Below are 10,931 nucleotides of genomic sequence, written 5' to 3' on the forward strand. Positions count from 1 at the left end.
ACATCGCCTCAGATATGAGCGTTATCTGGACTGAAATTAAAGCAATAACTGGTTGATAGAGCTGACGGTTTTGAAATACACGTATAATAAATTGCAACATACACACTTTAATATCATGCATGTACAACTTGGAGCAGTTTAATGTCAGGTTTTGTTATCAGTGGAAGTGAAGGTGGAAGGTTCAAAGGTTCCTCTGACCTTGTCTTTATGAGTTCTTGTACTCCTCAGAGCAGAGGAGGAAGATCTGCTGTGCTCACACAAACCACACACACACCTGCGTGTGAGCTAAGAGCGGAGTGGAACACCTGAGAGGACCGGCAGCAGGTAGGAAAGCTGTGGCATTACGCATTCATCAATAATAATGAAGATGGGAATTATAATTTTGTTTGTTGTTTGCAATTTGCATATCAGTCTACCTCAGTCATACATATCAAATGTATACTGATAAACAAACTGATGAATACTGATATATTTGAATATAGTTGACCCTTCTTTCTCTCTCATTAGTATTGGACTTTACGCGCATGCACACCGTCGCTCTGCATTCTTAAACAAATACATGTCTTTGCTTGATTTATGTTGCTTGATTTGAGATTCCTTCTATATAATATCCTTTAGTTATATTTTCATTTTACTTGCATAACCTGCTTCTTTTCTTTCATGGTGCAAGCAAACAGGTGCTCTTTCTTTCTTCACTTAAAATATAAAGTGCTGCTAGTCTTCCTGGGGTCCACACTGAAAAATAACAATACTATCAACAATAAACAAAATGTATTTAAATCACATTGTGTTATTAAATCAAGAGCAAATGGAAGTATCGGAAAAATAATGGATTAATCATTTTCTGATACCATAAAACGAGTTGTTCCCAATCAGACTCTTGTCTCATAAAGTGATTACCCTTGACCTCAGTGTAGTTCACAATGTGACACACAACCCAATCTGTGTCAAAGGTCAAGAACATTTTATTTAATGCTTTTTAAGGAGAATAACTATTTATTTGTTCCACCATGTGTTTAACGTCATTCCGCACTAGTTTAACAGTGTTCGGAAATACTCACTATTTTGCAGCTGTATCACTGTACATATAGACTTCTCTGACTTTCACGTCTATCTGCAGAGATTATCATAAGTGTTGCACAAGTCGTGTTGACTTTGACCTCTAGTTATTACAGTATGGAGACAAAACCAGGTGTTAAGGAGCTGAGGATAGCAAAACAGACTGTACGTCTTAAACAGTTATACAATCAACTCTATGTGTCAAAGTGCTAATATCTCCAATTCACATTTCTCTGCATCCCAGCAGACCTTGCACCATGGACTTCCTGCTCCAGCTTCTGTTCTCGCCCCTCCCGACCTCGGCCATCGTCTCGCTGTTCGCCCTGGCAGCTGGCGTCGTGTTCTACCTGCACACCCGGCCCAGCCCCCTGCCCAGCCCCATAGACCTCCACCACCAGTCTGAGGGCATCAAGGTAGAGAGCTGTCCATTCAGAGTGTTGGTAGTAGAAGTGCAACACACAATGTCGAAGAGATCAATAGTTCATCTTCATATATAGTTCCTGAGACCTTAGCACTGATTGGTAGAAAGTTCACTTCAGGTACTTTGTATTTTTTTTTATCTCCACCACTGATTATTCTCATGATAATGTTTTGTTTTTATTATTTCCATCTATGCATTCTATAGAATATTCAATACATATATTTGTAATGTTATTTTGTGCTTTTTGGCATTTTATCTCTGTTTTCATGTTCATTCTTTTTTCTTTTCCTTGTTGTCCTTCAGCTTTTGTTTTAACAGGTTCCTAAAGATATTCTAATCCTTATTATTTTGCTTGGTGTCCTCAGGATGGAGCGAGGAAGAGTATGTTGCTTGAAGATAACAACAACCTAATTTCGTATTACCATGAAGACGCCAAGACACTCTATGAGGTCTTTCAGAGGGGCCTTAAGGTTTCAGGTACATAATACAACCCTTAAAAAAACGAAACAGTTTTGCCACATTTTTAGGAACACCATTTTTTTACAAGGCTATAAATGGCATATTAACAAACCCCTCTGTAAACACTTTCAGAATAAAGATGGGAATCTAGTTAATTACTTAAGACTATTATTTTGTGTATTACAAGTTTTCTGAACATATGTTTCAATATGCTGATGAGGTGTTGTGAATTGGTAACTGATGGGAGAAATATAGACAAAAAGAGGCAAAGTTAGTAAAATGTACACCTTTATTTAGCTACTTTTAAAGAGGAAGCAATTTTACCTGTCGTGTCTGGTCTTTAAAGTCATCTCATTCCCAGGTAACGGACCATGCTTGGGCTACAGAAAAACTGGGAAGCCGTACCAGTGGCTGAAGTACAAACAGGTAAAAAACAGCAACATTTGAGAAACAACAAAGTAAATATGAACTGCTGTAAACCCTTGCTGACCTTTACTCCACTTCCTGTTCCTGAAGGTGTCTGATAGAGCGGAGCACCTGGGGTCAGGGCTTCTTCATAAAGGACTGAAGCCCAACTCTGACACTTTTATCGGCATCTTTGCACAGAATAGACCTGAGGTGAGTGTGGGCGGTGCTAACGGGAATACAGGTGTTTTCCTTTGTTAGTTACAACACTGTAAATGCTGTCTCTGTGTTATATGGGTCCCTTGCAGTGGATTATTGGCGAACAGGCCTGCTACACCTACTCCATGGTAGCAGTTCCCCTGTACGACACCCTGGGTCCTGAAGCTCTCGTGTTCATTATCGACCGAGGTAATTGGAGCTTCTCTTGCACTCTTAATGCGGCTAATAACAGAGTCCAGTAGCTCACCCCCCCCTCTAGGGATCTGTAATCTCTTCACACTTATTAACCTCGACCGCACTATCAATCTAGGCTTTTGATATCACTTCTGGAAGCTTTATCACAAGACAAAGAGCAGGGAAAATGCAGTAGCTCTGCTTATAAACATTGTTTTTTAATCCTAATGTAAGTGTTTCCTCCCTAACCGCACTTTTATCCGCTTTCGCCTCTTCTATACTGTCAATTTAAATGGTACTACGGTAAAAGTTTGTTTCTTTTTTCAGCGGAGATCTCCACAGTGCTGTGCGACAATGAGAAGAAAGCAGAAACACTGCTGCAGAGCCGAGAGGAAGGCCAGACTCCAGTCCTCAAAACCATCGTCATCATGGACCCCTTCCCCTCTGAGCTGGTCGAGCGGGGAACCAAGTGTGGGGTGGACATCGTGTCCATGCAGGATGTGGAGGTAATTTATTTATTTAATTGTTTATTTGGCAGGGACAGTGCACAGTAATGAACACTTAAAACATTCACATGTGTCAAGCGTAACAGTGCCAGATTTAGCTTTGAGCTCATTTCCATCCACACTTTAACAGGAGTCATTGCTCGTGTTTATACTGGCTTCAATTGAGATTGTGTTTCCCTTCTGAACAAGCATTAAGTTGTAGGATCAACATTATTGAAAGCCTGTTTTCTTCTGTTCTCCAGGCTTTGGGGAAGAGTAATCACCAAGAGCCAATTGTAAGTAATTCTGATATATTCATGTAATCCATTTTTATGAGATTTGACAAGCTGCATGCTGTTCTAATGTGGTCATTTCATGTTCCAACAGCCACCAAAGCCAGAGGATCTCAGTATTGTTTGCTTCACCAGCGGCACTACAGGTGAGACATTTCGTATTTATCAGCTGAGTGAGGCTTTTTTAAATCCTAAAGAATAGGAATTCGTCATTAAAAACAGTCCTGTGTCTCCATGATCGTTAAATCTTACATGTGACGGAGCATTTTAATCATGAAAAGCAAGCTAGGCTATTATCTGTGGTTACTTGTAGCCACTTGGTGGCCACGTCGATGGTCCATCCTCTTATTTTTATTTATTGTTTTTTACATCGCTACGTGCATTGTGTGTTCTGTCTTTCAACTAAGTTATTATAAAACCTACTTGTTTGTTACCTGAAATGTAATGTCATGAAAGGTGAAATATTTTACTTCTCTTTATCAGGAAACCCCAAGGGAGCGATGTTGACCCATGAGAACGTGGTCTCTGATGTTGCGGGTGTCATCAAGAGCATAGAAGTATGTTTTAATAACCATTAGATGCCATATTTGAATGAAGTATTGTATAATTCTGTGTTGCTAACAGCCTCTGTGTCCCGCAGGTTGCAGGTGGTCCAACCACTGAGGATGTCAGCATTTCCTTCCTGCCTTTAGCACACATGTTCGAGAGAGTGGTACAGGTGAGATCTGACCATGACATTTTTTAAGTCATTGTATTACTAATAGATTTTTTGAGGATGACTGAATTGTTCCTGTTTTGTGTAGGTGGTGATGTATGGTGCTGGGGGTAAGGTGGGGTTCTTCCAGGGAGACATCAGACTGCTGCCAGACGACATGAAGGTGCTGCAGCCCACCATCTTCCCCGCCGTGCCTCGACTCCTCAACCGCGTCTACGACAAAGTCAGTGATCAACAGCGCTTGAAATGAAATATACATTTATAACTGTACCCTAAAGATTCATTTGATGTGCTTTCACATTTTTTCTTTTAAAGCTATTTCCTGGTTTGAGCTTCACAAATTCAAAGATGTTGTGCCTTTAACTTTTTTTATTATTTTTATACATCTTTAATGTTTTGAATCACAGACTATTCTCCTGACAAAACAAACATTGTTAAAATATCAATTTGGGTTCTGAGGACCTGTATTGTGCATTTTCTCACAATTGTTAAACCATTGCAATCAATTGATTCATGTTGGAAAGAATCAGAAGATTTGTCCAAGATAAAAATAATCATTAGTTCAAAGTTAGAAATGAGTTCCACCACAACAAACTATAACAGGAATATCCTGCTTTTACATTCATGTTATAAGTTTAGTATTTAAATGATGCAATATGTACTATATGTCATAGGGGTCATTTTGCTTTTAAGAACATTTTCCTGATTTGTATGACATGCTTGCATAGTAACAATTTCTAACACAGGTTTTTTAAAAGGTATTTCAACTTTTACTGAACAAAAGGATCTCAATACTTCCTCCAGCAATTGTTTTAGACACATGGGCTACCCCTTGCTTCTCAATCTGCTTTTAACATCAACCCACAATTCTTATATTAAATGCTGTAATCAAACATCCACAGGTTCAGAATAGCGCCCAAACCTCCTTCAAGAAGTGGCTGCTGAACTTCGCTGTGGAGAGCAAGTTTGCTGAAGTGAAGCAGGGCATCGTCAGGAAGAACAGCATCTGGGACAAACTAATCTTCCACAAAGTCCAGGTACAGCACCGCTCACACAGAGATACGTATAGAGAACAGGAAGTCGGTGAATGTTGAGCACGCTCTATCCTCACTGCAGGAGTCTCTGGGGGGGCGAGTTCGGGTCATGGTGACGGCGGCAGCACCCATCTCTCCATCTGTGCTCAACTTCCTCAGGGCGTCTCTGGGCTGCCAGGTAAGAAGCATTGTTACTGTACATTTAAATGCAAATGTGTTATTTTAAGCGGGTCCTATTTACTTGATTTTGAATCACATCTGTTGGACTGATTTTCTATATTGTAATACTTATAATACTTTATTATGTATTCTATCTTTTACTGTTTACGTATTTTTATACACACTATATTGTAGTCATATTTTTTCTATATTATTTTGAACACTTCCCATATTATAATTTAGTCTGGTGTAATTTTGTCTTCATTTCTCTGGTATACTGGTTCTCTTTGAACTTTCACTCCTATTTTGGTTTCGTATACCCCCCTTATTATTTATTCTTCTCTTCTCTATATATCTTTACTTATTTATTTCTTGCAACACTTTGTTTTCCACTGTGCAAATCAAGATTTCAGGAAAGCTTTTTAAAAGATGTCAGAACTTTTCCTCCCTCAACACCTCTTTAGATTGACCTCCTTACATTTTTGTATTCAATCCCCTAAATGCAACCTTTCTGTGATCAGAATTGGCCACTTTGTTTTGCCAATTCGACCCAGTTTTAAGAGCAGTCGCATACTTGAGGTAGTTTGAACCACAACGGCGTTCATCTCATCGCTCCATGCTGTCATAATAATCTTTGATCTCTCTCTGATTGGGCTTCTCCTCTCAGATCTTCGAGGCGTACGGACAGACGGAGTGCACCGCCGCCTGCACCTTCACCATGCCGGGAGACGCCACCTCAGGTACGCAGTCTAACCTGCCACACATGTCCTACTCTGATATAAAGCTAAACCTGCCATATAAACTTCTACTCAAACAAGTAACTCAAATGTGTACTCCAGTATTTCCATTTGACTTTTACTTTATACTTTAACCCAAGGGAAATATATTGTATTCCTCTGCATTGCATTCATTAATATATGGATTGATAATGGAAACAAGCAAATGACCAATAATGATTATACTAATGTACTTGTCCTTGAATACTATTTTAAAATAAAGGATTTGAACTTTTACAGTGTATTTTTTGCAGAGTGGCACTTAACTAAAGGGTCTTATTTCTTCATATTCAGCTTTCTATAAATCACATGTTCATATCACTTTAAATATTATAAGAGATTTGGTTATTTTATAGGCAAGAAATCCTGTAACACAATCTTTTTACCAACAGGGCATGTTGGGGGGCCGCTGCCTTGTAATGTGGTGAAGTTGGTGGATGTCGAAGAAATGAACTACTTTGCTTCAAATGGAGAAGGAGAGGTAAGATAATGGAATTAGGGAAGATCTATATTGCTTGAACCCTGTTAATTTAGTTTTTAGCCTATATTTGTTTATTCTTTGGCAACATCCAACAGAGAAAAGTATGCCGAATTATCTTTTAGCAGTTTTTCGATGATTCACTTAGAACCTGATTAGTCTCAGGCACATATTGAATATATATGTTTCTATTTTAATCACCATTTTGTATTGCTGCCTTTTTGTGAAGACAAAACCATTTATCACACATTAAACTTTGTATTTCTATTTTTCAATAGTCTTAAAAAAACTGAAAGACTTTAATATTTCAGTTTAGTTAGCAACAATTGTTTTTACTGCACTTTTAAAAGCTATATGACCATGCACAATTAGATTATTAAATAACAATGTATTTATTGTTCTTCTTTCAGGTGTGTATCAAGGGTAAAAATGTGTTCAAGGGGTACTTGAAGGACCCAAAGATGACTGCAGAGGCCCTGGATAAGGACGGTTGGCTCCACACCGGAGACATCGGGAAATGGCTTCCGGTAAGAACCAAAATCCAGATAACGGGAAGATTCCAGTAAATGTTGTTTCTCCACAATGTAAATGAGTTTGGTTCACATTTACCGCCGACTGAATCAGTACAACCACAGACTTCCATGAACCAGATGCAGTGTGTTTGAGGATGAAGCCCTGATGTCTTATCGGCTGATTGTATTCAGTGTGTGACCAAGGGGATTTAAGATGGAATTAAAGAGCTCCATAAATGAAAAAAGGTTTAAGCAACTTGTTGATTTCTCCTATTTGACTGTACAATAGACTGGAGTTTTGAAAATAATCGACCGGAAGAAGAATATCTTCAAGCTGTCTCAGGGGGAGTACATTGCACCGGAGAAGATTGAGAACGTCTACGGACGCAGCGGAACTGTGGCCCAAGTGTTTGTGCACGGAGACAGTCTACAGGTAAGAGCAGCATCTTTACAGTCAGCACACACACCCTGACTGATAACTAAACTAGTTTTCTGTGTGTGCAGTCCTGCCTGATCGCCATCGTGGTCCCTGATCCCGACACCCTGCCAGGTTTGGCAAAGAGTCTTGGGTGCAAAGGCTCCATTGAAGAACTCTGCAAAAACACGGTAATGTTTCTCGGTGTAGGAGGCCTTTGTCTCATGTTGTAGAACTCTAACTAACTTTAGAAAAACAATATGGTACACTATAATGCAGTTCAGTGTGCAGCAGTGGTGCAATAATTAAATAATGATTAGTGTAGAAATATAAAATGTAACTAAAGTTAAAGTATTAGCATGTAAATATAGTAAATGTACTAAAGTAAGTACTCGTTTTGCTAAATGTCACCAATGAATAATCATGTTAAATTTGATTATTGATACAGTAAGGTGTAAATCAGTTGAATGTTGATAATAATAATAATATATATACTTTGAATGAACTTAACTGCAGGATCAATACAGTTGTATCTAAATCATGTATAATAAAACATATATTTTAGTTCTACTTTGTTTAAAAGTCTGAATGGGTCAAGTATATACCATTTGTATGTAGTGAAACATAGTAGTTAAATAATACAGTACTATATTTGCCACTGGAATTATGTTAAGGATAAGCATACAATTAGATACTCAAGTAAAGTACAAGTACCTAAAAGTTGTACTTGAACAAATGTACTCAGTTTCTTTCCACTCCTTTCGGTATGTTTTACTTTTCTACCAAAACTCCAGCAGAGAAGTAAACATGATCATTATCACTAGTCTTGTTCCTTGATCTAAAACTAATAAAATACAATGCCTGCAACCAAATTGGGTATTAAACTAGAACAGTGTGTTCTGTTTCTGTTTTTTTATTTATTTATTTATTTATTTTCTAACTTCTAACCGTGATGATGTTTTTTCTTTGTTTACAGGAAATTAAGAAAGCCATTCTGTCAGACATGACTAAGCTGGGCAAAGAGGCAGGACTCAAGTCCTTTGAGCAGGTAATCACTGCTTTTCTTACCATTTAAAGTTTTTTTTGGATGAGCTAGGTTTACACATTTTAACTTTGGGTTTAACTGGTGCTGTACATTTCTGTAAACCTAGCTCAGTTCACCCTCTAGTGGTTAAGAAGAGCAGTGTTTGTTCAGTTTTGTTCAAGACCATGCAGACGTCAGAGACTTGACTCATTTCCTCCTCACTGACGAGAAATCCCCCAAATCTGTCTCTTATTACCAGATCAACAACTTCTAAACAAAGTCAAGCTTTTTTTCAGTTTGCATGTTTGACAGAATCTTGTTTCCAAACTGTTAACCATCTGCACTCTCTTCCTCCCCTCCTCTTCCTCCCTGTTGTAGGTAAAAGAGGTGTACCTCCACTCAGAGCAGTTCACCATTGAGAACGGTCTGTTAACGCCAACCCTGAAGGCCAAGAGGGCCGAGCTCAAAAACCTCTTCCAGCCACAGATCGACAAACTGTACGCTAACCTCTAATAAACGATTACACCACCATCTTTTTTCCTGTCTTTGAATCAAACAATTCCTCTAGTGCAGAAGCCTTTCTAAACATCCACAACACTGAAGTTCTGAGAAGTGTTTTGGCTGCAGAGCCCTCATTCATTTAAGACAATAAGATTATGTTATTCATCTTGTGCAGAACATGTTTTGCAGTGCATCCTGGGGGTTAGCTGGACAGACTTTTTGGCTACAATGCCTGAGTGAATCATCCTCTCACAGTCCCAGTTGTTCGATGCAAGAAAGCATAGAACGTAATGTCACATTTTTGGTCTTATTAATGTGTATTTTATTTCAAATTTTAATTAGAGGATAAACCCCTTTGAGATGCTGATCTCATTTTTAAAAGGGTCCTCATGCACAGAGCATAAATTCAAAGATTTAATCGGTGATCAAAAACTGGAAGTGGTGCTGTGGGAGTGATGCTGCAGTTTGGTGGCAGTAAATGTGCTTTAAAGTGGACCTATCATGCTATATTTAAATGATATATTGTAGGGCCATACCTATATAAGGTATATTTATACGTTTCTGTTTTCAAAATACCAAACAGATCATGCATTTTAGCCATGCCTCATTTCGCTCTATGTGCTGTTTGCTGTCTACGGGGCTGATCTCTGTGAGCTGCAGCTGACCACGCCCCCCTGCAGGAGAGGGAAGCCGTGCTCTGATCAAGTCAAGAGGGGGAGAAAAAAAGACCTCCGTCCTCCGTGTTTTATTATATAGAGTCGTTATTCATTTGTTTTAAAGCTCAATAAATAACAAAGAAGACCTTTGACCGGCACTTTTCTAATTTTGTCCGGAAGATTTAAACTTTAACAGACATCTTGACCGGCGAAAGAAACTGAAACTGAAACTCTGCCGCACGGTCCCTTTGTTCCTTGGAAGAGGCGGAGAGGTGGGTGTTTGTCATCTGCTGGTGGACTAACCGGAGAGAATTACAGTGCTTGCCTCGACGGGGAGGGATTGCATTGAATTAAAGCAGCGGGAGCAAACGCTTGCCTCGGGGAGGGAGAAAAAAAGCCACAGCGGAGAATAAACAGAAGGGTAACCATGGTAACCATGCGCGGGAAGTCTTCTTCGCTGCTTTTGTGGCAGACTACAGCGCCACTTATAGGCCTGGCATATGTACTACAGCGTATCCAGCGCTTTCGAGCGGCAATGGCCGGCCGTGGCCCAACCCCACATTCCCCTGATAGGTGGAGAGTTGGCCCAATAGCCGTAGCGCCACTTCTGTGACGTCATAGAAGTGTTCAAATCTGGATCAGTCTGTGGGTGTTTCTCAATCGCGAGTACGCTTGCTTGGTAGCACATGTCTGCCGAGCATCTTGCTTCAGAAGCGAGGCAAGAATACTACCTGGCATTCGGAAAACAAAGAGTGGAACAGGCTAGCAAGTGTGCAGGTGTGCGTCATATGAGAGGCCCCGCCTTACATCTTCCGCCACAGATTTGCGGAAATTGGTCCGTGCGCAAAGCATTGTGGGGATTTTAAGACCGCGGAGTCTACTCATGTGCAGCCTCGATATTTCTCCAAACGGAGTACGCCGGGCTCGGTAGATTTCCAAGTATGCTGGAAATTGGAACAGTACTTCGGCGGCACTCGATGACGTAGTATGCTTGAAATAGTGGCTCTGCAGCAGCTTTACTCGCGATTGAGAAACACCCTTTATCAGATCCGTTGCAGCCCCTTTTTTAGAGATTTGGGTATGGAGGAAAATAGAGAGGGTTGTGTTTTCTGACACTTGTGGCGCGTTTCCACTACAGCACGGTTT

At 39.8% G+C, this 10,931-nt stretch overlaps 1 protein-coding gene across 2 annotated transcripts; it reads left to right on the plus strand.

Moving 5' to 3' along the window:
• Window positions 1–216: 216 nt before the first annotated feature.
• acsl5 (acyl-CoA synthetase long chain family member 5) lies at window positions 217–9,159 on the plus strand. 2 transcript variants are annotated; one of them, XM_034118795.1, is made up of 21 exons: window positions 217–324; window positions 1,304–1,472; window positions 1,846–1,957; window positions 2,301–2,365; window positions 2,456–2,557; window positions 2,653–2,752; window positions 3,065–3,243; window positions 3,486–3,518; window positions 3,610–3,661; window positions 3,999–4,072; window positions 4,156–4,233; window positions 4,319–4,453; window positions 5,133–5,267; window positions 5,347–5,442; window positions 6,091–6,163; window positions 6,592–6,680; window positions 7,088–7,204; window positions 7,479–7,622; window positions 7,694–7,795; window positions 8,581–8,652; window positions 9,007–9,159. In XM_034118795.1, the coding sequence occupies exons 2-21, from the start codon at window positions 1,317–1,319 to the stop codon at window positions 9,139–9,141; spliced, it is 2,049 nt and encodes a 682-aa protein (XP_033974686.1). In that variant the 5' UTR covers window positions 217–324; window positions 1,304–1,316; the 3' UTR covers window positions 9,142–9,159. The 2 variants fall into 2 exon arrangements, with proteins under 2 accessions (XP_033974686.1, XP_033974687.1); XM_034118796.1 differs by having other exon boundaries at window positions 229–324; window positions 1,307–1,472.
• Window positions 9,160–10,931: the final 1,772 nt, after the last annotated feature.

This window comes from Trematomus bernacchii, unplaced genomic scaffold, assembly GCF_902827165.1.
Source record: "Trematomus bernacchii unplaced genomic scaffold, fTreBer1.1, whole genome shotgun sequence".
In the NCBI taxonomy this organism is placed as follows: Eukaryota; Metazoa; Chordata; class Actinopteri; order Perciformes; family Nototheniidae; genus Trematomus; species Trematomus bernacchii.